Here is a 26899-nt window from a genome sequence, read left to right as displayed (position 1 = left end):
ATTTTGCATGCAATTTAAGAATATACATTCCACTAACATTAAATGGACAATGCGTGCTTGTATTGAGAAATGTGTATTGAGAAAATTAAGTAAGCCCCCAACAGCCTTGGAAAATGTGCATAAATCTATTTACATGCTGTTGTTGTGGTACAAGCAAGCTGGTAGTCCTAAAACGGTTAGGCCTTACCCTTAAAGAACGTCTCTGGGCCCTTTTGGAGTCCCACATGGGCTTTGAGACCAAAATAGACACAGTGGCAGTGGACTTCACTCTGATCTGAAATTACATGGGGAAAATAGCGGATTGGATGGGCACTGCTGATATCGCCATGCTGGAACACGAGGCCTCCATCAAGACCCTGAGCGCCGAAGTCCACCAAGTCATCACACAGTGTCTGTGCTTTAGAGCATAGGATGCGAAGGCAGATCATGCTGTAACAATGTAAGATTTGTCTGGATTTCTTAGAAAGCAGAGCACACCAATGTAGAAAAAAATCATCAAGAACTTTGTGACTACGAGACTGCCCACGAGTGGCATCTATACGCACTTTTCAGTGGAGAATGCCCATAGAGTACCTGGACCCCTTCCAGAACGGGTATGAGATCACAACTGATCATCACACATTTCCTGCACTTTAGACATCCGGACACTGTGCTCCGAGGGGCAGGGCAACAGGGCCCTCTGCTCTTCGATAACCAGACAGTGATAGTGTTCCGAGACTTAAGAGTCACTATCAAAAGAGTAGGAAGAGTAAGGGCTCACTCCAGTTCCCGTTTATATCAACCAACGACAAGAGAGAACCCACTACCTTTGTCCTAATAAATCCCTTGACCAATTGAATGGGAACTCCTAGTTCGTTTTAGAAGAACCCTCACCCATCAACATCAGTTAGTGACATGCTGCATTATGGGGTTCCCACCCAAGACTCCTAGTGCATCTGGGTGTGCTACAACGTCTGTTTTGCAATGGGGCTAGTTGTTTTTATCAGGGATCAAGATTATTAAAAATTACCTTCAGTTATCCCTACCAGGAAGGAAAATACTTAATGATGGGAACCTTGGATAAGGTTAAACGATTACACTAGATGTGGCACAAGACTCTTAGCACTCACATATTGGTCTACATGTTTGAGCTATGTTATCAGATTCCACTAAGGGTTAAATGGCTTTCTCCAGGACCAAAAGATCTGTTTTATCGTGTGCTTATCAAACACTAGTGAACACATGCATACTATTGATTGGGGTTTCATAAAATTATATTGTAACTTATGTTCTCCGTTACGCTCAACACAGGACTGTGTCCTGTGGGATCATCTGTAATGACCAAGGTAAGAGGTCATAGTTATACAGGTAATATTGAAAGTATTCATGGGTAGCTGTATATATGAGGTGTGTAGTTTGAACTGTAAAAAACGCATTCAGTTCATGCAGTCCGATTCAGTGAATCAAAGAGGGAAATTGAAGTTCCCTGTGATCTTGATACTAACCATTAGCGTTGTAGTACATGCATATCAAGCAACAAAACTTGATAATAGGGCCTATTGACCTACTTTGATTGGCATTGTATAACACATTATAGAGACTTAGAGGCGGGCAGACCCTGTATTCACACACTGGTGAAGAGGCATTTTCATTAAAATCTTGTATGTATGTATTGGTATATTTATATAGCGCAATGACTGTCACCCAACGGGTATCCTGGCGCTTGTTAGTATCGCATGTGTCTCTCGCAGAGACTTTATTCTATCTGCATGAGCCCCTATCCCCCAGAGACTTACTTGTCCTCTAAGCTCTGCATGATAGCCTCTGCATGCAGATGGAGGCTTAGTAAGTGTCTTTCGGATGCGTAGTGTGGAACACGCATGACCGTGTCAACACTTTGTGGGCGTGATATCCAAATCCCAAAGCTAGAATGGGGACGGCAAATCTAGAAGGCATCAGGTGTTCAGACACTGTATTGTACGAATTGTACATATGGTATCAAGTGTCATGGTGCTGTGGACTTGGCGGCTGAACCCGAAACTTGACCGGGACGGAAGTTCTAAAAGGTTACAAGCTTTCAAAGACGCTGTATTGTACATGTGTACTGAGGCTACCCTATTAGCAGTATCGGATAGCATCAGATCACAGGTCGACCAAAATCAAGCCGTAGCACTGATCCTATTGGACCTTACTGCAGCATTTGATACGGTGTCCCATACCAAATTACTTCAAATATTATACAAAAAAGGGATTTGCCATAAAGCCCTATTATTGTTCGCCTCTTTTCTCAAAGACCGAACCCAAACAATTCAAATGGGATCCTACACTTCCTCCTCAAAGAATATTAAATAAGGAGTCCCGCAAGGAGCGACCTTGAGTCCTACCCTTTTTAATGCATATGTCTCATCATTGGCGGACATGAGCAGGAAGTGGGGATTTGAAATTTGCTCTTACGCAGATGACACCCAATTGGTGATTCCCCTGCTAAACAAGCTGACCAATACAGAGACTATGGGCAATCTAATAAACTGCCTTTCCGAACTTGCAAACTGGATGTCCCAGCACTGTTTAAAATTAAATGTTGTGAAGTCCGAAATTCTACTCTTTGGTGGCGCCCAGACAATTTGGGACAACAGTTGGTGGTCCTAGGTACTGCACCAAAACCTTAACAAGCAGCAAAAAACCTAGGCATTTTCTTGGATGACACTCTTTCCATGCAGAACCAAGTACGCACCTTATGTGGTAAAGCTTTTGCCACACTAAAACTGTTTAGACGATTGTTTCCCTGGATCCACTACAATTGCAGACAATCCGTGACCCAGGCTCTTCTTTTAAGTAGACTGGACTACAGTAATGGCCGACTACCTTTTAGCCAGACTGCAGGTTGTCCAGAATGCTGCCGCTAAATTAATTCATAACAAAAAAATATATAGCTCAGCATCCTACTGCCTAAGGTAACTTCACTGGCTACCTGTACGTCCGAGAGCTAGCTTTAAGCTCCTGTGTTTTGCCCATAAAACCTTGTATAAAATTGGACCTCACATCTTGCAAGAGAAGTTGCAATTTCATGTTCCCCACGAAACCTGAGATCATGTCATTTGGCCCTTGCATCAGTCAAACGCACGTCAAAGGTTAGAATGGGTGATCGATCGTTTTCCAAAGTAGCTGCGGTTCTTTGGAACAACTTACCTCTGGATCTTCGCCTGACAGCTGACCATCTGCTGTTCAGAAAAAAAACTGAAAACCACCTTATTTCCTAGATAATGATCTTTTAAAATCAAACTAAATTTTGCTCTAAGTTTCGTCCCAGCGCCGTGATATCCCTAGGGCTGATTGATGTGCTTTCCAAATATTATATACAAATATTATATACAAATATGGTACCAAGCAGAGATTTTGAACACTGTATTGCTTCTACCCACAGTGTAGTCCTTGGTCAGTATGTGGAACAGCAACGAAAGAAGTGTATAGAATGTGAATATTAAGACTACCCCATTCATAAAAAAGATGTTGTCCTGTTGGTACTGAGCGTAGGATAGGGAAACTAACCCGATTTAAAGTCATGAATCATACAGAAATAATGCAAATTAACCATGTTTGATCTGTGGCGCCTGTCCACTGTGCAACGCCTTAACTTTCTCATCTATTTTGTTGAAACCATACGAATTCTAAAATGCATGAAAATATCCATATACATTGGCGGTAGAAATTTTTTAGAAAACTCACTTTACAAGTATGCTAATTTTTCATTAGAACTGTATTCCAAGGGGTATTATCATTTAATCCTGTCTTATGGGTCGGCAAATCAATTTATTTTCTTTGTCTTATCATATCTTGTCTGGGTTCCGTGAACCACTCTCAAGTTGTTCAATGATGACCCATGCAGGTCATTTGTGGTGTGTTCTTTTGACTGGAAATGTTCTGTCATTTTGTTGGTAAATCTCTAGCAACGGATGTTACAATGCTTCCAGATTCAAGTTTTCATTTTCATGCCGGTGTAACATAACCCACACTGGCAGGTTATCATATATATGACTTGTGTAGAATTGCCGTTTGTGTATGTACTAATAGTCCATGTAGTTTCCAGTCCTAAATTCTGGGTTTTCATAGGGTTAGTGCTCTACAACGTCTGGAACACCCCAACAGGTTAGGACCGTGGTTCTAGTGTCCCTGTAATTCTTTGGTCTAGTAGATAACAGCAAATTCTTCAGACGTGCTTACTTATAAGAAAGTATTGGTTTTCCCCATTTACTTAAGTTAAGGATGCACCAGTTTTTATTGATGATATTCTTTACCTTTTTTCAGAAACTATATTAAAGGTGGTAACATAGGTTAAAGGAATCTCTGTTATATTGCGTACATTATGTTCCAAGAGCGCTTTCCTGTTATGGCTCTTTTCTTGTTTTTTTGATGTTTTCCGTATAATCGCGGATGTACAGTTTTTCAGAAACGGTCTTGGCTTGTTGGTTAAAATCTACTGTTCTACTGCAATTCCGTCTAAGCTGTAAGAATTGGCCATAGGTTAGGTTTTCCTCAATGGGCGAGGGTAAAAGCCGTCTAACCTGAGGGGTGTGTTCTTATCTGTACGATTTCTATAAGTTTTTGTGTGTAGTCTGCCCTCCTCTGTCAAAATAGTCAGGTTAAGAAATGCCAATGATTTGTTCTCCCCTGTGTGTGTGTTAACTTTAAGTTCTTGCCACAAGCATTCAATCACGGGGAAAAACGTAAGGTGAACAAAAGATCCCCCTATCAGATGACTTGTACATCATCTATGTACCTTTTTCATAAAATTACATTATTCTGAAAGGGGTTGTTAGAATTTAAAATAAATCTGCTTTCAAAATAAATTGTGAACTTACAGGCAGGCCACACTAGGGGCAAAGGTAGTCCCCATCGAAGTTCCATATACCTTCAAAAAGAGGGTGCCTTCATATTCAAAGAAGGGTATTGTAAATGATAAACGTGCACATTCTCTCACAAACAATATTGGTGTTGTGTATTCCCATTTCTCTGGTCAAGAGTTTTTTGTATGACTATTATGGTTTCATCCTGTGGTTGACTCTTATATAAGCTTTCAATGTCTAAGCTCATTAGTAAGTTTTGGTCAGGATTAAACTGTATTTCCTTCAATATATTCAGGAGATGCTTAGTCTCTTTCAAATATGTGGGTGTCTTTTCTACACAAGGTTTTTGGAAAGAAATCACAAACTGGATACATATTCAAGCAGTGAACCAATCCCCGATTCTATAGAGCGTCCTGGAAGAGCAGTAGAGCAGTCCTATTTTTGTGTATCTTTGGGAGAGTGTAAAAATACGGAGTAACAGTATTACTAGTATATAGGAACTCTGCTTCCTTTTTGGATATAATCTTGTCAAATTTAGCTCCCTCGAATGTTTAATCTCTAACTTCATTTGTGGTGTAGGGTCAATCTCTAGGATCCTTCGGTTTTGGAGGAGTCGTCTGCACTCATTATTGAAGTCTATGGTGGATTGTATAACGGTGCCTCCTCCTTTATCTACTGGTTTATTGGCAATGTCCATGGTAGCTTTTAATTAATTTAGGGCTTTCATCTCCTCGCTGGTCATATTGTGAAACACCTCTGTATTTTCTACTTGCAAGGTCTCCACCTCATTGAAAGCAGCCTGTTAAAAGGTTAGGACCTTGACTGGGATGGTCTTGGGGACAGAAAGTTGATTTTTTTCTTTAGACCTGTGTCCCCTGTTTTTCTGTTTCACCCTGTTTACTAGGTGTTCTCTCCAAAAAGGCTTTCAGTTTCCTAAAGAATGAAGACAGAATGTATCAAGTTGGGCTGTTGGAACAATGCCCAATCCCTTGTTCATTACCCACAGTTGTGTTTCTGTCAGATCTCTAGTGGTAACATTAGTTACTATGTTGTGTTACTGCTGGTCCCTGGTTGTGCTTCTCTAGATATGCTAGTTTTGTGCACCTCTGTTTGACTGTCTACCCATAGGACCTGAGTTTCTTTCTTTCTTCTGGTTGTCCCTCCTCTGGCTTAAAAAAGTAATCTCTAATTAGGGGGAAGCATGGTGGTGGTCCCTGGTGGAATTAATTACCCCTCCACAAAACTGTTGTGGAGGTGGGAGGAAATGGGGATTGAATTTTGGTAGGGGTTAAAGCTCTGCCAATGTTTCTATTTCTGCCTCTTTGTTTGCCCTTATTTTCCTCTACACTACTCCACCCGTCTGAAGCTGATGATCTCCCATCTGTTGAATTGGTATCTGTCGATGAATTGATTTTCTTATAGCTGGAATTACGTAATATGGTGCTGAGTAAGGATATGTTTTCACAGAGGAAATTTCAGTTTTTGGGGGATTTTTTTAATCTTAGATTGCTTCTTTACATTCTGGCATCTCCTTGTTTATTTCATCCGGCCTCTTTTATGTCATGATAGTAGTCTTAAACTGTTTTTCTGAAATCTGAATATATATCTGCATAGCTTCTGATAAGCACTTCACAGTTTTAATTATTAGTATGAACCTGTCTTTGGTACAATGCTGGGCTATTTGTGCCCAAACCTTCCTAAAAGAATGATCTTACAGAAAGATTTGGGGGGCATTCGTAACAAATAGTCCTCTGGGAGCAGAGTTAGATCTCAAATACTCGGTCATTATGATCCCATGGAGTATTGTCCTGATTCAATTTCATTTTGGTTCAGTACGTGTTTCCCAATTCTTTGTTTGAACTATGGTTTGTACCACATTTAGGTCCATCTGTAATGGTGAATCAGATTATATCTGGTTCACATCTTCCCGAGTAAATGTTAAACCAGGATTTTCAGCCATCTTGATTTTAATATAAAAAAGGAACACTTTGTTCCTGAATTAGCTACTATATAGATTGCAAGGTACCAAATGTGTCCCACTTTTCTGGGTCATTCCATTATATGGTTACCTGTATAACAACTCTCAGTTCCCCGACATCACCCAAGAAGTTCAGGCCTGAAGATGGTTGTTTGACAAAGATAAGAACTCCAGAAACACAACCTGCTATACTCCATGCTTTTCAGGGCGAAACTGTGTATCCTGGATGAGGGTACATTTTGGTTCTGCTCCACTCTTGAGGATGCATGGAGCTGGTTCGAGGGTTGGACCCTACAAGCACCACAAGACAGGGGAGCCCACAAGTTTCTCCCAATACACTGAATCATAGGACGAGACATCAGCAGTGCAGGGATGGACCACGGAGGAGAGGAAAAGACAGCGGAGACTGACGAGGTGCAAGGATCCCAGCGATCTGAGGCACATTACACACTGGGACTGAAACTTGCACAAAAGACTGAGTGATTCGTCTGCCCGATAGTAAGGAGTCTGGACTTGATGACAATATAATCTAAATAATGTTTGGTGTTGGGTATGGGAAGATGACAGACACCACAGGTGTTTGTGAGGCAGGCAGGCAGTTTTACACTTGTGGTTTGAGGAAGTGGGGGGGGTTGTTTGACACTGCAACAGACACATAGTTGGGGTGCAGAGGAACCTTTGAACAGTATGGGGACAAAGCCTGACAACCGGAGACAGTCATCAGCTCCTGGAATGTAAATGGGAAGGGAGAAGTGATGTCCCATTTCCTGTTTATATATATATATATATTACAGGCATCAATCAAAATGAGAGGACACTGTCTTTATTGATTTAAGACACATCTATAATAAATAAGTGCCCGTGGATAGACAAAAAAGGGGGTAAAGGCAGGCAGTGAATACTGTTTAATAGTTTTTTCAGTAATTGCATTCTTTTTTCATTACTATGCATTTATTTTTTGTAAAGAGATCCAGTGCTCACACTCAGTAAAGAAAAGTGCAGTGATAAGTGATATAAGAAGAAAACATGCATTGCACATAAAAAGACATATGACTCCTTTTTAGCAGTTTGGCAACCAGAGTCTATACCAGTCTATTTTCAACGGTTTTTCGGCCACTGGGTTGGTCATCATCTGGACGAGGCGTGAGCTCCCAGTATATGGGGCAACAAAGGCGGGAGTCAGTCCCAAACCGAGTGAGTGATGTACTAGACTCTAGTAGTTCCCAAACTTTTGACTCCTGAGGACCCCCATTGAGTCACCACTGGAAGCCGGGGACCCCCAGGCAATTTGTATGAGTTAAATTTCAAATATTAAAACAGTAATTCGAAAAAAATACACACGTGTGCATACAAAACAAATACTCAAAGTACTAAGGATTTGGGGGCCAGATGTACGACCATTTCATTTAGCGCCTCACAATTGGCGACAAATGGCAAATTGCGAGTCGCTAAATGAAATGTACAACAGTGTGTTTAACACTGTTTGGGATTCCCAATGGGGTCGCAAATTGCGAGGTTCATTAATATTAATGAGCCTCTCGCAATTTGCGAGCCCATTGGGAATGCCAGCCCTCCCAGGTATGGTGGCCTGCTGGGCTCTGCAGGCCACCATGTCTGGGACTGCTTTTAAATAAAGCAGTTTTAAAAAGAAAATGCAGCCCATTTACCATGCATTTAAAGAAAAAGGAAATGAAACATTTTCGTTTCATTTTCTAAGGGCAGGCAGAGGTCCCTGGGACCACTGCCTGCCCTTAAAAAATAATTTTGCATGCATTTGCAAAGGGGAAGGGGTCCCCTGAGGACCCCTTCCCATTTGCAAATGCATTACCATCTACTTGAAGCAAGGTGGTAATTGCGAATGTTTTGCGACCGCAAAACGCTTGTACATGGTTTTGAGACTCGCTATTTGGAAGGAAATGCCCCTTCGAAATAGCAAGTTGCAAAACGTATTTAGCGAGTCGCAAACAAATTGCGACTCGCGAAATAGGCAATGTACATGGCCCAATAGGTTTTTGCATTTGCAAACGAGTTTGCGAACCTGTTCGCACATATACAAACGGATCATACATCTGGCCCTTAGTATTTTATATTGAAGTAATAGCCCCTCTGTCACATGCATTTCATTTGTTTTGTAGCATCTCTCATACCATTGTAGGATGCCAGAGCACTTTCCATCACACACATATAGAGACATTGAATCATACATGTAAATCAGTGTGTATATAAAATGTTTAAAGAGTGCTTGGTCTGGAAAAGCACAAACTAAGGATTTAGAACATAACACAGTGGTTAGCACTGACTTTAACATTAAAAACCACGAACCTATGCACATTAAATACTGCGTTTTAAAATGCATGTTACACGTTCATTGCAGTAGGCACATTAACCCTCTGTGCTACATTAGTTAAGTCAAAGCTGCCACTGAACATAACTCTCCTCACGCTCCAGCAGGTACATTAATCACTGGCATGATCTTGACACTTTTATTGTTGCTGGAAAGCTGCTAATTATACAAGAAACTTTTCTGTGCTTTTAAAACTGTTGCCTACGGACCCCCAGGGAATGTGTCACGGACCCCTGGTAGTCCGAGGACCCCAGTTTGGGAAACACTGTACTAGAGCATCCGAGGTGCCCCTGTAGAAGGGGAATGGTCCTAAATGGTTACTTGATAGGGCGACCAGCTGAAGTAAGCAGTGGCTTCCATTCAATTAGGGCTTTTACGAACCAGTTTGTATTACGAAAGGCCGTCTCGCAACAAGATCAATATAATGAGCAAGAATCCTAGATTATGGAGACTGGTGTATGATTCCGCTGTCCTCAAGGTGCGCGTCTGCTTGTGTTTAGTCAAATCACCGTCAACAATAGTTGTGTATAGACTCCGTTCCCCAAATTACAATAATTGCAAAAAGGAGTCATCTGTCTTTTTATGTGTGACACACGTTTTCTTCTTATATCACGTATAACTGCACTTTTCTTCACTTATGTGTGAGCACTGGTTCTCCTTAAAAAAACGACAAATGCATAATAATGATAAAAAGAATGCAATAGATGAGAAAACTTTTTGTCTTGCCTTGGGTACTTCATGATGTATCTTAAATCAGTTAAGACTGTGTTCTTGATTGAGGTCTTAGTGAACCTTTTTTTTGTATATATAGCAGATTCTCAAACATTTTGGGTTTATCCTTGTTTATAATACCATTTCCTGTTTAGAGACCATCTAGGTATAATTCTGCTCTTGGAGACCCGCTTGGTGGGCAATAACTGCTTTTCTGAGGATAGGCAGATACACTGTGATAGTGCACTCGGGGTTCACACCAGACTCCAGGGGCGTGGGGAAAAAGGTAAAGAAGTCCCTCTTGCTAAAGATCCTTTAGACCTAGTCAGACCCTAGAAAGAGCTTTGCGGTTCTGCTGGGGCAATGGAACGGAGAGCGGATGGTCATTGCCTCTTGGTACCTCCCGCCTGGGATTCAGCATTATTTTATTTATGCAATTTATGCAATTTATAGAGCGCGCAAATACCGTTAGGTGTTTTGGCGCTGTGGACTTAGCTGGAAGGCAGAACAGGTGACTATTGGTTAAAGAGCCAGGTTTTTATTTGCTTCCTGAATGTAAGTAAGGAAGGACTTGTCTTGATATGGAGCGGAGACTGTTCCAAAGTTTGGTGGTAGCGAATAAGAAGGATTTGTCACCCCAGGACGCTTTTTTAGTCCGAGGTACAGTCAGGAGGTATGCTGTGGAGAAGGGTAAGCGTCTTGAGGGAGTGTAGGGACACAGTGATTTTTTTTTTTAAACTCAGGTCCAGTGGCATTAACTGCTTTGAAGGCGATGCAGAGGGCCTTAAACTTGGCTCTGTTTCTGACGGGCAACCAGTGAAGCTGTCTAACTGTGTTGGAGATCGGTTTGAATTTGGGGGTGCCTGCCAGCAGTCTGGCTGCCGCGTTCTGTACCAGTTGCAGTTTGTTTAAGACTCTTTCCTGGGCATTGATAAAAAGGCTGTTGCAGTAGTCGATCCTGGACATAACTAGTGTATTGATAAGGGTCTTAGCGGCAGTGGTAGGGAGGTAGGGAAGGAGTTTTTTCATCATTTTAATGATGAACAAGGATGCGGAGACAACTGCATTTGCATGGTGCATAAATGACAGCTTGTTGTCGAAGATGACCCCCAGGATTCTTACCTTTTGAGACAGGTGACTAAGGTGATCCCAACTCTGCAGGCCGTCAGGTAGTGGACCAGACCGGGAGGAGATTGCCGCAGATCATTACCTCCGTCTTGTCGGAAATTAATTTAAGGCAATTGTCTGCCATCCAGGTGCTGATTGCAAGCATTCCCTGTTGGAAGTTGTGTGCAATTTTAGCACCGTCGTTGTAGACCGCTAGAACTAATCGCCTGTCATCGGCATATGATGTTAAACCCAGGTTGAGGGATTTGATGAATCTCGCCAGGTCAGACACATAAATATTAAATAGGGTCGGACTTAGCGAGGATCCCTGAGGCACGACACAAAGTAGGGCAAATGACTGGGAGTTAAAATTACCAAGAGTGACTGATTGAGAGCGGTTGGAGAGGAAGGAAGCTAAAAGGGCCTTAGCGTTATGAGAGATCCCTATAGCTGCAACACGGTCGATCAGGGTTATGTGGTCGACCATGTAGCCAGCAGCTGAGAGATCAAACAGAACAAGAATGGCAGCTCCTCCTCCATCAAGTATTTTTCTGTTTTCGTCCGAAGCCTTGATAAGAGCAGCTTTGGTGCCGTGTCCCTTTCTGAATTCAAACTGGGTTTCGTCTAGAAGGTTGTTTTGATCAATAAAGTATGCTAACTGTGTTCATGACTTTCTCTGCGATTTTAGCTGGAAGAGGAAGGCAGGCAATGGGTCTGTAGCTAGTGATGTCCAAAGGATCTAAATTGTTCTTTTTTATAAGGGGCTTGATGACAGCTTTTTTCCAGATAGAGGGATATGTGCCTGTTTTGAACATTGAGTTGATGATGTCGGCTAGATTAGTGCCTATGATGTCAGGGAACAGTTTGAGGGTAGCCGGGGGACAGGGATCGTCAGGGGATCCGGAATTGATAGTGGTGAGTAGATGGGAGACAAGATCTGGGGAAACTTGACTGAATTCCTCAAGAGAGAAAGAAGGTTTTTTGTCGGTGGAAGTAGCATTACAGGCGCAAGTGGGTTTTATGTGTTCTTGGGGAGGTGCTGTATGTGTGTCAATCGAGATGTGGGTTGTGAAGTTGGCATATATGTTACTGACTTTTTCTTGAAAGTAGGTCGCTAGCGAGTTGCAGAGTTTTTGGGAAGCGCCTGTGGGGGCGGTGGAACCTTGTCCAGATAGCTTGGTGACTACATGGTACATGTGCTTGACGGAGTCTTGTGCTGATTCAATTTGTTTAAGATAAAATGTTCTTTTCTCAGTGGTCAGAAGATGTTTGTATTTGGCTAAAGCCTTTTTGTAGAGTCATTTTTGAGCAGGATCATAATTTAAGCGCCAGCGTCACCTTCGGTGCCTACAAATTTGTTTCTCGTGCCTGAGAGCTTCGCAGAACCAGGGGGGCAGAAAGTGTCTTCCTTTTGTTGGATATTTTTTTAATGGGGACTGCCGTGTTGATAGCATCAGAGATCCATTTCGTGTAGTGGTTAGCTGCCAGTTCGGGGTCGGAAGGAATAACTTGCTGAGTGGTGTGTAAGTTAGATTTGAATTTCAAAGGTGCGATGTTGCTCCATGCTTTAAAGTGTCTGGGGGATGTGGGCCTGGTGGGCGTGGGGGGGGGGGGGTAGTTTTGCTTTGAATTTCGAAAAGGACTGCACAGTGGTCAGTCCAAGGCAACGGAATAGTACTCCCTAAGATGATATGCTACGGGTTGGAAAAGAGGCCGTCAAAAGTGTGGCCAGCGGCATGTGTCTGGTACCAGACTAGTTGAGTGAGGCCTACTGCCTCAAGTTCAGCCAGAAGGGCTGAGGTATCTTGATCCTCAAGGGCTTCAAGACGGAAATTGAAGGCTCCGAGTATGGAGAAATTGCTTTCTCCTGCTACTAGCTCTAGTAGAAAGCCCATGGAGAAGAGAAATTCTGTGCGGGAGCCGGGGGACGGTATAGAAGGATGCCTTTGAACGGAGGATAGTGGGGTATCATGATCGTGAAGCTGACTGCTTCACAGATCGTGGTAAGGATAAGTACTGTCCTGACAGCGTAGTTTTCACGGTGAATAATTGCAAGGCCTCCTCCTTTTTTTGTTTGGAGATTCTGTCAAATCTACTGGCCGTGAAGCCCTCAGGTGTTGCTATACAGAAATCTGGACCACAAGAAGGGTCACCCCAGGTTTCTGTTATGAAGAAGAGGTCTAATTTGATGTCTTCTACAAGATTTAGGATTTCGTATTTGTGTCTGGGAAGCGACCGGGCGTTTATAAGCGCTGACCAAATGGTTCCCTGGGCTGGGGGTTGAGCCTTAGTAAGTGATAGAGGTGGATAGTAGGTATTGTCTAAGGAAAAAGGGCAGTTCGGGCAACGGATAGAGGGAAGCTGTTCTGTGGGCTTGGGTTTGAGGGCAGGGCAGCTCTGATGGTGTTTATTGGCTTTGAGTATCATTTTGAGCTGTTCAGACGTGTATGATATAGGTTTGATGTGGAGGGCCGTGGTGGTGCGGCCAGGGGGGTGGCCCTAGGCCCTGTCCAGGCACAGATGGGCTTGCCTTTGGCACGCCTGTTGCGCGCGTCTGCTGCGCGTATCGACTGGCATCCAACTTAAGTAGTGAGGGGGAGAGCAACAACTGGTCTGCTGACCTTTGCGCCGCTGCTGAGCCGGAAGTAGAGTCACTACCGGTGAGTGCGTGTATGCAACTTCCCTTCACTCAAACTGACTGCTCAGCGGTGGACCGAGGAAGTGCAAGAGGTGAGAGTAACTTTGTCAGCGAAAATGCTAAGGTACAGTGAAGAGAGGAATTAAAAACAGTGCAAATGCGGCGAATTTAAAAATAATCCATTTCTCAATCTAGTTTTTCGCGGAAGCTCTGAACATTCTTCAGAAAGAGGGGTTTGTGGTTGGTGCAGGCCCCGCAAAACACCACCATTACAGGTGGGGATCTCATCCTTACCGTACATGGGGAGCTGGACAGGCTCATAAGGGTTTGCAGCCCTCAGGAAGAGATATGTGACAGCATACATTCATAGAGGCCATGGGCCTACTCAACATTGGGAGAAAAACCCACCCTGGGAAAAGACACTTCTTTTACACAGCTGGCTCGGCTGGCTGTATGTCCAGACTGGACTAACATCTGGCTCCCGAACACAAGGGGTCTCTAGCATGACACTAAAAATCTTCCGAAGGAAATCTCTGATCGCATGTTGAGGACTAACACTGAATTGTATTTCAGGGAGAACAGGGGGTTAGTGACCTCAAAGGTGGTGATATGGGAGGCTTATAAAACGGTTCTGCAGGGGTGCTTAATATGCCACACTGATGGGGGGAAAAGAGGGATAAAATATGGAGGTAACCAAACTGGAAGTCGAACTGTTGGAATGGAAGGAAGAATATGTGCTCCTGTCTAGTCCCGAGCTCCTGCACCATATTGCCCTTACTAAGAAAGAGTATAGATGTCTGGTGGAGGACGAGGCAAATACCCAATATCGGGCCAAACAACACTGTACGAAGTTGGCAACAAGGCAGGCAAACTTCTGGCATGCCTGGGTAGAGGAGAGGAAGGGAGACACTGGGTCCACGAAGTGTTTAAAACAGAAGGGTTGCATGTACAGTCAGCGGATGAAATAGACAGGGCCTTCTTAACTCGCCTTGTGGAACAGCACAGCCCTAGGCCTGAGGTGCAGGGCGACAATCTGTGGGAGTTAGTAGCGAACCTGCCTCACATTATTCTGCAGAGGGAGGACTCGGTGGCTCGTGACAGGGAGATTAGCACAACCGAGATCAAAGAGGCCATACACCAACTTAAGAGGAGGAACACTTCCTGGTCAAATGACTTTGCCTCTGAACTATTTTTCTGTGTTTGGAGACTAATATGTAACTCTTACCAGGAGAGAAGGCTGCCTGCCCTGAGATTTAAGGAAGGGTACTTTTGTGTTCATCCATAAAGAGGGAACGTCCGAGTACCAATGTGCCGATTACTTTTTTAAACACGGAAGTGAAAATCCTGGACAGAATACGGGCTACTGGCTAGTTGCCTAATACAGGTGATTGGCATATTAGTGGTTCCAGATCAGTTCGGATTTATGCAGATGTAATCGATCCGTCACACTTTATAACGATTCTTTGGTTGTTTGGCGGGGAAGGGGACTGGCGAACCGAAGATATTTCTCTCCCTCGGTACCAAAAATGCCTTTGATTCTTTGAAATGTAAGTACGCGTTTGAAGCGTTGAAAGAATGGGATTTGGGGGAGACTTTGCCTCCTGGATACATCTCCTTACACTGGATCGTGTGAATGGATATCTGTTTGAAGATTTTGGCTCATGGAGGGTAACAAGACAGGGATGCCCACTCCTCCCCTCTGTATTTTGCCATGGAACCCCTGGTATGCTGCTTAGAGGCAGACGCCCAGCTGCTGGGACTGAAATGGGGACCAAACTAGGAAGACGTTATCTCCCTATATGCAGATGACATGCTACATACCTGGTCAACAGTTATACTCCATACCCAGAGTTTTGCAGATTCTAAACACCTTCAGTAGATATTCGGGGGTCCGTAGAGATTAGCATAGGTCCATTGCATTCCCTTCGACTGCTTGGACCCAGCTGCAGACTGGTCCTGTCCTCTGCGATGGACTGGGGGGGGTTCCGATATTTAGGTGTCCAGTTTAACTTGGAACCTGGGGGGTTCGAAAAGAGCAACATTGGATGAGCTCCAGAGGAATGCAGGAGATGTAGGTCACTGGTGGTCCCTTCCGCTGTCACTAGTGGGCAGGGCCACCCTGTACAAAATGATTACCTTACTCAAGCTTCTCTATTTGTTGAAGAACCCATTTTACGATGTGCCAGAGAAATTTTTCAGGGCAGTGGACGCAGTTTGAAGGACTCTGGGATGGGGAACCCTCACCCGCATAGCGCTGCAGACCACAAGGAGCTCCTAAAGGGTGAGTTAGCTTTACCAGACCTTGTCTCTATTACTGGGCCACACAGCTGTCGGACATCAATCATTGGCCATTCGCCACTTGGCAGAAACCCACCCATAAGTCGGAGAGATACACCCTGGAACCCCAGGGGTATGTGTAGAAGTTATATGACCAAAAAATGCTGACTCGTCGTCACTCCTCCACAGACATAGTAGTTAACAAATGGAAGGTAGCAACTAAGAAAATGGGATGGGGGTGCTTAACATTGAAGTGTCTGTTGTGGGAATCTGCTGCTCTGGGAGACCTCTGGAGACTAGAGTGTAAGGAAACCATGAGCTGTGATTGGGATAATGAAGCTAGTGGATGTTTGGGGTCCACAGAGCCTCCCCCATTTGCTGAGCTGCAGCTGTAGTGCGACCTGGTGACCACCAGATATATTGGCAGGGACAGATTCAACATGCCCTCAAGGTGTGTAAGGACTTTCTACAAGAAGTGGCGCATGAAAGCCCACTTGAGTTCAGACTTTTGATGATACCCTTACTCAAACACATCTCCCAAATCTACAGGACACTCGTTAATAATTGTCAGTCTTCCCTCTTGGTTCTCGGGGGTAAATGGGAAGGGGACATGGGAATGGTGACGGATGACTTGGGTGAGGTAATCCGATAACCACAGGAGGCAGATATTAAGTCCAGATTCAGATTAGTGCAACTGAAAATAGTTCACTGTGCATAATACTACAGCAGAACTAGGCTCTTCCAATTGTGCAAAACATTGGGTGATAGGTGGTTGTTGTCTGCGTGGAACGCTGTTATATATTATATATATTACACAGGAGCGCTCAAGGCTACAACGCTTTTGGCCACACGGGGATCTGTACCTCTCAGAGGCTAGCCAGCAACTGTTTTCCTCAGGGATATGGAGTGATCAAACTTCACCCAAATTTACTGTCCTGTTTTGCAATGTGGCGCTGGTGGTCTGCCATGAGGTACATTGCTCATATGTGCGGCAAACGGGAACCTCCATTGGTGTCACAATGGAAGGTGGGCATGGAGTGGTGCATGTGGGCCTAACAATTAGTATATAAAGTCAGGGGTTGTTAACGGAAATTATTTTATCAGTGGGTGATCTACAGGACACTGGCTTGAGCTAAGAGGTTGAAAATGTTCCTGCAAGTCTGCATTCCCAAAGATCTTCTGAAATACAAGGGTGTGTCATAACCGTGTCACATCTTTGTGCTTTTTGGCGGGGTGTTCTTTTTGTTATGTACAAAACACAATAAAAAGCACCATGACCCTTGGAGAGCAGTATCAGTCGCTGAGTGCCAGCAGGAGTCTGGAGCCATGGAGTATTTCTTTCAGTAGGGCTGTCGTCTTCAGATATTTTCAAAAGCTGGCTGTGACAATTACACCAACCCAATAAATCCTACCCCATTACTGTACATCACTGGTGCCCAACTCCCTGGTCAAGCCATCACCTCCCTAGGCCGACCGTCACTAAGACCCACAAATAAATCACTGAATGAAGAGCAAGGGAGGCACTCTCCAGTTTTCTAGAACAAGACCAAGGAGAATGTGGTTTTCATTGGCTCAATGATGTTTTGAGAAGGTGGTGGTGAGGTTGTATCCTGTGCTAGCCATTGAGAGTAGAATTGTTCCTACCCACTCCTGCCTTCTTTCTCACCATATGCTCACCTCCTTTTGCAGCACGTAACATAAATAGTCCAACATGGCTAATTTCTTCCCCCATCAGAAGGGGGCATAGCTCTCCCTAACACATGTCATTTCTGTCTATTAGAGAAATCTTTACCCTCTATCAGGGACCGTAACTGGCTTTGTCCCCCTGGGAATGTATGGAAACATATTATGTTAGCCACAGTTGGCATCTCAAAGTCAAAAGAGGCAATGTGACAGCTGTCCTTTGTTCTGACAAATGTTCTTGTCTCCCTCGGAGATGGATATTCTGTGTTAAGTGGCCAGTTGTTGAAAACACTGCTGTCTTCCTTAGCCCACAGGCCAGACTGTTATCCTCTGCAGACAGAGCAAGGGAGTTCACTCCGCCCATGAATGTGAATTCGGCTGCTGGCCTTGAGATGAACGCAAATCTGGTTCCAAGACATTTTTACCCAAGTCAGCACAAAGTATAGTTTTATAGAGTTACTTTTCCACCAAACTTATAATCAATCTTTCACCACAAAATTAGATGTTTAAAACTAAGTGAAAACCTTGAATTATGTGTGCTAGCATTTCCCCAGCTGAAAATAGTGTTTTATTTAATGCTCTTTATGGAAAATCTACCCTTACTTACTCAGTGTGAACAGCTTTTGGACATTTAGTAGTTGTTGGGGCACACTCTTTCTTATGCATAGTGTGTCCAGTTTTCATACATTGTGAACCGCAGCCCTGGGTGCTTAAGGCACACTTTAGTGATGAATTATTATTGTGTCACAGCTGTTCTTTCAAAGTGCAGCCAGTCAGAGCACAGTGGTGTCCCTGCGAGCCATGTGTTTTTGTCTACAACCTGCTTGCTGGATAACCGACGTCCCTGCTGGGCTGCCCGTTGTGTGTGCCTTTGTGCTATTTGACTGCCTACTGCTCGCGGAACCCGCTTCGCGGGTCCCGCTTCGTGAGGAGGTGTGTCCCTGTTTGGTGGTACTGTTACCGGTGAGCGTAGGGGCAGGGCAGGGCTGCGAGCGCGAGTGCAGGGACTCCATTGACCAGGAGTCCCTGCTTGGCCAATTTGGAACACCTGGCCCCGCTCTCCCTGCTAGCCACGCCCCCTGCGCTGCTGTGAGGAGGTCTTTAAAACTCGCTTTCATCTGCTGACCGGCGGGACTCCTACAACCTGCTTGCTGGATAACCGACGTCCCTGCTGGGCTGCCCCGCTGTGTGTGCCTTTGTGCTATTTGACTGCCTACTGCTCGCGGAACCCGCTTCGCGGGTCCCGCTTCGTGAGGAGGTGTGTCCCTGTTTGGTGGTACTGTTACCGGTGAGCGTAGGGGCAGGGCAGGGCTGCGAGCGCGAGTGCAGGGACTCCATTGACCAGGAGTCCCTGCTTGGCCAATTTGGAACACCTGGCCCCGCTCTCCCTGCTAGCCACGCCCCCTGCGCTGCTGTGAGGAGGTCTTTAAAACTCGCTTTCATCTGCTGACCGGCGGGACTCCTACAACCTGCTTGCTGGATAACCGACGTCCCTGCTGGGCTGCCCCGCTGTGTGTGCCTTTGTGCTATTTGACTGCCTACTGCTCGCGGAACCCGCTTCGCGGGTCCCGCTTCGTGAGGAGGTGTGTCCCTGTTTGGTGGTACTGTTACCGGTGAGCGTAGGGGCAGGGCAGGGCTGCGAGCGCGAGTGCAGGGACTCCATTGACCAGGAGTCCCTGCTTGGCCAATTTGGAACACCTGGCCCCGCTCTCCCTGCTAGCCACGCCCCCTGCGCTCATCACACCTTTTTAAGAACAGGGGCTACTTCCGCTGCGCGGGAGCGCGCGGGAGGGCGCCGGGAGAAGCCCGGGACAAGGGCGGGACCGTCTGTGGCCGTCCGGGGCCGCAGGAGGCCGGGCCGGGCTACCCCCCTAATTCCTGCTGGACCGTACTTTCTACAGTAAGTGACATTGTGGTTGAGCCTGATGCTGACTATGGCAACATCTACATCGAAAAGTCCTGTATCTAGCCATTTGATAATTAACTCGGTCGAGGATGCCCCATCAGCAATTGGCCCTCTAGACAGATTCTTTTTTAGCCGTTCACTATCAATTGACAAGGAGCTGTCTCTGGCTGAGAAGCGCGCAGAGCGCAGATTGTCCATAGAGTTACTTAAGAATTCTGTTGACAAACTCCCAAATCTGGCGTACCCCACCCTGGTGACCCCCTTGTCATCATTGAACCTTCCTATAGCAACCGAATATCTTGAGGGTCAAGCTCAAACAAGAAATAAGGATGTTGCAACAGAATCAAATAACTCTTGCGGGAGTAACATTCAATCTACTATGCTCCCTGACTCTGGTGCTCAGGCAATATTGGCCCAATCTAAGCTGGGGTCTAAAAGGAAAAGATCAGCCCCAGCAAGGAGATGCAAAACGGCGGCGAAACCACCGCAAAAGCATAGGAAGTTACATAAAATCGTGAACACTGGAGAGGTAGTTATAAAAGAAACAGAGAGTGTAGAAAATGTTTTACACACCAATCCTGCCCTTTTGGACAGACAGGATATTGAAGTTAACTCTGGTACTGATTCCACCGTACAAAACAATGATAATGTGTTCTCATTTGTAAACGTGCTCCCTGAGTTGGAAAAATTATTAAGATCCTTGCTTAACCCTATAGAGGATAGAATTAATAAGCTCTCAGAAAGGCTTAACCATTTTGAACAGTCTACATTAGACAATTTCTATTCTACAAAATTGCTGACTAAAGCGAATGTTGGGGTGGACGCAAGCATAAATCGCCAGGTTTCTAATAACCCTGCTAACCAGGAAAAGGGAAGAAGGCCTCAAAATAATTCTCCTTTACCCCCAAAGCAAGGTAAATCCTTAGTTGCAGTAGTTACAAAACCCTCAGAAAAATCGGACAAATCGAAAATGGGCTCCGTTTTAATTCAGCCGACTATAATACATCATATACAGTCCCCAACACAGCAGGTAAATCCCCCAATTGTTATGAGTGTGGACAAAGCACTGCCAACTGCAGAAGTAACCACTAGCATGCAAGTTGCCTCAAACACTCAGGTGGGAGGGAATAGGGCTCATGCCCGCCCTGTGGTAGATAAGAATTTAGTACCAATTCAACAAAATAATAACCAACAGGCGTTGAGGCTCTCCTCCCAACCAGTCCCTCAACTTCCTACATCTATCCCGCCTCCCTTAGTAAAGCCAACTTACAGAAAACCCCCGATTAATCTCACTCCTGATTCCTTCCCCTATGTAGCAGTCCTAATAAATGTACCATCATTAGCGCCAGGGCAGAGAGAAACTTTCCAGACGCTTAAAAACAAGACCATGCACTGGTTAAAGGACAATCGTCCTCTCCCTGGTGATATCGATGGGCTAATCATAGGAGTGAGGAGAATAGACTGGATGGGATACACAGCGAAAACCTTGGGTGGAGACTGTATAGTGGTCAATTTTCAAGATCCTAGGGTGGCGGGATGGATAACTAGGCAGGGATGGGGAATAAATAAGGGAGGTATTGGAATTGTAGACCTTACCTTTTTTTACCCCCGATCCAGTAGCGTAACAACTAGCCTGCTTAGCGAACCCCTAATACCCCCAACTGTACCATGGTCAGCCAATTGCCCATTACCTCCTTTAGTTGGTTACAACCATAACAAATACACAAATCACAACTCTTGTGTAGGATGGCAGGACCCCGGATGGGGATATTGACAAACCAGTACAGTTGGGAAGTGGGAGAGTCATTATGTGCCAACAATGGCTGGGGACGGTAATGTTGATACTATAAGTGTAAACGAAATGTCTGATAATATGCTGATGGGGAATTGGGTTGAAGAAAGTGGTTTTAGTTTAGAAATTCCAAACTCTACTGAAAATGTACCACCGCCAAAGAATGACAACATGATTGTAGATCGCATGGATGTAGGGGAAAGGCCGATCAATCCTATTGGAAGTTTAACGCCACTTCGAGTATCCATTAATACTAACAACTTTGATGGTTCTGTGGCTAGTATTGGTACCCTTTTATCCTGGAATATTGCAGGGTTGGGCAGTAAGATGGATTCCCAATCTTGGGTGAATTTTATAAATGGGTATGATATCTGCTGTTTCCAAGAAACCTGGGCTTGCGATTCTCTTTTCTGTTTTGGTTATTTAAACTATTGCATACCAGCCCAAAAAGGTGGAAGAGGGCGGCCAAAGGGAGGCCTTACTGTATGGGTTAAACAAGATTTGCATATTAATATCAAAATGTTGGATCTGGGTAGTTGTGATTTACAATTACTAAGAATCTCCACAGGTAAGGGTCCCCCAATAGATTTGTATAATGTCTATGCGAGAGGTAATAATGAAATTAATACACCCACCATAGAGCTGTTATCTGCTGCCATAGAGGCTACGTCACAAGAAAGTAAGTTGATAATAGCAGGAGACCTCAACAGGACTTTTGAGCCGTTGGATTGTACAAACGATCCTTTAGGGAGCGAAGAGGATAACCTATGGGGAGTACCCTCTCTATGTTTAAAACCTGTTAAGAGATGGACTAAAGAGATTTTAATCCTAAATGGTATTTGTATGGAACATGGTTTAAGAGCACTCAATGGGAGGACACAAGGGGACAAGGAGGGTGGGTATACCTATGATAATGGTATTTACAGGAGCAGAATTGACTACATATTGTGTAGTCTCCAGCTGTGGGAGGGAGTTGTTGATATGACTATTAGGCCCAGGGTCGAAAGTGATCACAACCCCCTCTGTGTGATTCACAGGTGGTGGAATGCAGGGGTGGGAAACTCTTCCGAAACCAATGATGACATCCCGGCCATGAGTAATGACGAACGTAGGTTAAAATGGCCAAAAGTAGTGGCAAATGAGGTTACTATGATCTTTATTAACAATGTGGTCGACAGTGCAATTTCTGCAATGGAAGCAACGGCCCCAGTGGTACCAGGAGATAGCGGTATCACGGAAATTCATAACGAGTTGTTCTCCCTCCTTAGACCGTGCTTCTTCACCAAAAACAGGAAAGTGAAGAAAGTAAAAGAGGTGGGAAGGTGGTTTGATAGTCAGTGTAGATTGGCACGACTTGAATTGGGACAAGCCATAAGGAGTAGGGACCGTGAAGCAGTAATAGAGCAAAGGAAACTGTACAAGAGGGCCATCCATTTAGCGAAAAAGAAATGGGATGAAGACCATTGGGCAGAACTGAAAGAGGCCTCGGGCAATAAAGACTCTAAAAGGTTCTGGGAAATCATTAAGTGGGGTAGAGGAGCTGGTCCCGGAAAGCCTGATAATAACGTGGCAGAAGATGCTTGGGTCGATTACTTTAGACCACAGTATGCCAATGTTAATCATCCTACGGTGGCGAGCAGTATAACACCTGTTTACGTAACTGATAATCTGTTTTCTCTTAGAGAGGCGGAAATTGCCATCAAGACTGTGAAGTGTGGGAGGGCCCCAGGCCCAGATGGGATTCCCTCTGACATTTTTAAATATGATGTGACAAGATGGGCGAGGTACACCTTCCTCGTAGCAAATGCCCTGGCAAAGGGGGAAGTGGTCCCAGACCTCTGGAAAGGTGCAACTATTATCCCTATTCACAAGAAGGGCGACCGTTCGCTGCCTGCTAATTATAGGCCTATAAGCTTAATAGCTACTATGCAGAAAGTAGTTAGGAGGAGGATAACAAATCAGCTTATGGACTGGGTTGATAACAACAACGCCCTTTCCCCATATCAAGCTGGATTTAGGCGAGCAACCAGTACCATTGACCAGGTCTTTCGGTTCACCATACTGCGGTGGAAGACTGTTGTACTGGGAAGGGGCTGCCTGTACGTCGCGTTTGTCGACCTTCGGGCGGCATTCGACCTAGTCCCCCGGTGCAAGCTATGGTCGGTTCTGCAAAAGATGGGGATTCCTGCAGATCTGCTTACATTAATCATGCGACTGCACGAGTCCAACTTTGCAAGAGTCCAGTGGGGTGGAAGTGGGGAAACAACTATGGACTTCCCAGTGGAAAGGGGCGTCCGGCAGGGCTGCTCCATGGCCCCCCTATTGTTCTCGTTATTTATCAACGGGATTGTTGAGAGAATGTTGGAGGCGAGCGTTGATGCCCCATCGTTAGCGGACACCAGGGTTCCTATCCTGATGTTCGCTGACGACACTCTTATTTTATCTAAGACCCCTATGGGGCTGCAGCGTGCATTGAACATTTTCGATGCTTTTTGCGTTGAACATGGCCTAGAGGTGAACGTGGGAAAAACAAAATTAATGGCCTTTTCATCTGGCCGTAGGAATCACCCCAAAGTAACCTTGAATAACAGCAGGTTAGATACTGTTGCAGAATTCACGTATCTGGGGGTTCAAATTGCAGAGGGCACTGGTTGGGCACATCACGTGGACAAAGTGGTCCTTAGACACCAGCAGCTCTCAGGTGCCCTTAGGGGCGAGCACCGTAAATCTAAGACAAAGCCCATAAAACCCGCACTCACGGTGTATGATGCAAAGGTCTTGGGTGCTACATTATACGGCGCAGAGTTATGGGCCTGGGAAAGTATTGCGGCATTACAGACTTCAGAGAATAAGTTTCTGCGAGGGATCACAGGACTTCCACAGAGCACCCCGCTAACTCCACTGTTTTTGGAACTGGGTAGGCGCTCTATCATAGATAGAGCCCGATTGCGCCCAGTCCTTTACTGGAGGCGCCTCTGGACAACTCCAGAAATCAGACAATATGCGGAGGGCTTTCTGTGGATAATCCAGGAAGATACCTTCCACAAGATAAAATGGTTAAAACATCTGAAGTCTATGCTAGTTAACCTAGGGTTCTCAAATCTTTGGAACAATCCTGTGGGTGAGATCTTCCCTAGCAAGGAAAACCTAAAAAAACAGTACTGGGATTGGGTGGGTGTTAAACTGCTGAAAGACACAAGGACCGACTCTATGTCTGGCCGCTTTCTGGAGTCAAAAATTTTACCTGCCCTAGAAACCTACTGGGATAACATCACGGTACCAATGGATAGGAAATTGGTTTTCCAGTTAAGGTCAGGATCTATCCCCCTGAAGAAAATGACAGCTGGCTGGAATAAATCGACCAATAACTTATGCCCTGCATGTGAAAATGCCGAAGAGAGCATAGGCCACTTCCTATTCGTATGTCAAGCCTATATTAAACCAAGGGCTAAATGGCTTACGCCGGTATGCAAAAACCTGGGGACACGCGATAGTACTGTGGCCTTAAGAATCTTATGTACAACTACCCAGGATTCGATAGTCATAGGGGTGGCCAAATATCTAGGCTGGGCCTGGGCAATCAGACGACGGGCTCTGGGGAAAATCATGTAATTAGGGATCCCTTTTAATAACGGTTAATGTAATATATTTTATCAATGGTTTTTATATGCAATATTGTATGAGCTGCACTGTAAGTTTAATGTCTTTTTACTGTTAATATGTATTATTGTGTAATTGTTTTAAATGTCATGTGCTTTTATGAAAATTGTTTCGAATAAAGCTTATACAACAGTCATATATTTGAGTAGTACAGAAAGACATCGCAGTCCACACATGACTGATCGGTTTCACAAACCATGACCTGATCGAAAAGTCAAGTAGTACAGTTGGGTGAAATCAATATTGACAGTACCAATTTAGGGCAAAGCACACACACCCTGGCACTGAGTAGCAGTGTCACTGTGCACAAAGTCATAATACCAGTAAAAATAGGGTCCACCAAAAGGCTAAAACCTAGGGTGGCCATGCAGAAAAGGCCACCTGGCTCAAGACTGTTTTTGCATGAGGTTCTAGTTTGTGAAAGGTTCATTAAGGCAAACCATTTTTAGTTCTACAACCATTTACCTTAAACACTTACCTTCAAATGTTCGTTATTCATATTTATCAAAACATGATGTTTTTAGGTTTGGGAATTGTGTACAACGTTCCACATTCGTTACTCTTCTTTTTCTTTAGTAGAAGAAGTAGAGACCAGCGCCACAAATGAAGAATCCTCCACCACAAATGAAGAATCCTCCACCACAAATGAAGAATCCTCCACCCCACATTAAGAAGAAACTGGAGATGTGAACTATTGTGCTGATGGCACAAAAAGACGGACAACCGGAAACAGTAGTTGCACTTAAAAAAACCTAATCACTTCCAAAACTGAGACCGATGTAGCAGTCTCTGAAATAGTGGAGGCAGCAGACGAGTGTTCATTGTGTCAGACGTGCATTTACAGCTATGTGGGTTAATGGTGTGAATAAAAATTTTGAAATCATCTACTTTGCTAAGAAATATGCATTGTAGGATATGCCTCTTATTTATCTAGAAAAAATATAATTTCATAAAAGCTCCAAATAGTGTTTCCATCTTTTCATCCATGAAAAGCAGTAGATCACAGGTGAATGCCAATGTGATGCCTCCGAATCAAGGATCATAAAATTAAATTCTAACATTAATTAAAATGTTTAAGTGTACATTTATAAAAAATATGTCTTGGATCTAAGTAATTGCAGCTGGGAAGGGGAGCGCTGAGAAGACCTTTTTAAAAAGAGGAAAACTGTCCACGATATTTTTGCTTTCTTAGACTACTCGCATAAATATATTTACAGTGGTATGCAATAATATATAACTGAATGGTTAGGGGGGCTGCTGCATTAAAATAAAGCCTAAATTACGAGTGTCTTTTGGGGTTGAATGTAAAATGTATTTTTCGATGGCACGATTTTGAAGCATTTGAGTTAAATTGCTCAGAAATATATTTTTTTAAATATGTCTTTATATATAAAAATGTATTTGTGTTTAGTTTTTGTTTGCCGGTCTTTAGACCTTTGAGCCCAAAGACAAATTGTATTCCTTGCAGCAGAATGTCTGATTGTGCAGTGTGGTCACCTATTTATTTATTGTCATCAGTAGAAATAAGATTTCCATATCCTCTTGTTATGCTCTTTCATTGCAAATACTCGCACTTATAGGTGAATTTCAGAAGGTGGAGTTGAATTACTGAGAGTGGGGTCATCATTCGTGTTTTGTGAATGTATGTGAAGAATATGGTGAAAGTATCTATCTGTTGCAATAACATGTCTTTTCTCTGTGGGGAAAAATAAAGTCTTAAGCCAATCATTGGTTCTTTTCATGATGTGTCTGAGAGCAAAGGAGCAAAATTAAAAAGGTGAAAAATAACTGATGCTGCCTTGTTCTTTTTAAAAGAGCACGACAGGCCCAAGGAGTTTCAACTCCTCTGATGTCATGAGATTTCCATATGTGACTGTCCACTTGATTTATATTGCCTTTAAGTTTTGTTGCCAGGGGAAAGTCTACTATACGCAGTGAACAGATGTTGAGACATAACCCAAAATTGAAGCTGTGGAAATC

At 44.2% G+C, this 26899-nt stretch overlaps 1 protein-coding gene across 2 annotated transcripts in view; it reads left to right on the top strand.

Annotated features, from left to right (window-relative positions):
- ANKMY2 (ankyrin repeat and MYND domain containing 2) overlaps positions 1–26645 on the top strand; it is a 187642-nt gene extending 160997 nt beyond the window's left edge. The window contains exon 10 of one of the 2 annotated variants that reach the window (XM_078663774.1): positions 25496–26645. In XM_078663774.1, coding sequence (XP_078519900.1) covers positions 25496–25590 — 95 coding nt within the window. In that variant the 3' untranslated portion in view covers positions 25591–26645. The remainder of the gene's footprint in view (positions 1–25495) is intronic. The other variant, XM_078663775.1, reaches the window with a different exon arrangement.
- Positions 26646–26899: the final 254 nt, after the last annotated feature.

This window comes from Lissotriton helveticus, chromosome 10 (genome assembly GCF_964261635.1).
Source record: "Lissotriton helveticus chromosome 10, aLisHel1.1, whole genome shotgun sequence".
Taxonomy (NCBI): Eukaryota; Metazoa; Chordata; class Amphibia; order Caudata; family Salamandridae; genus Lissotriton; species Lissotriton helveticus.
The sequence above is the reverse complement of the archived record's forward strand: the minus strand, read 5'-3'. Positions and strand labels throughout refer to the sequence as shown.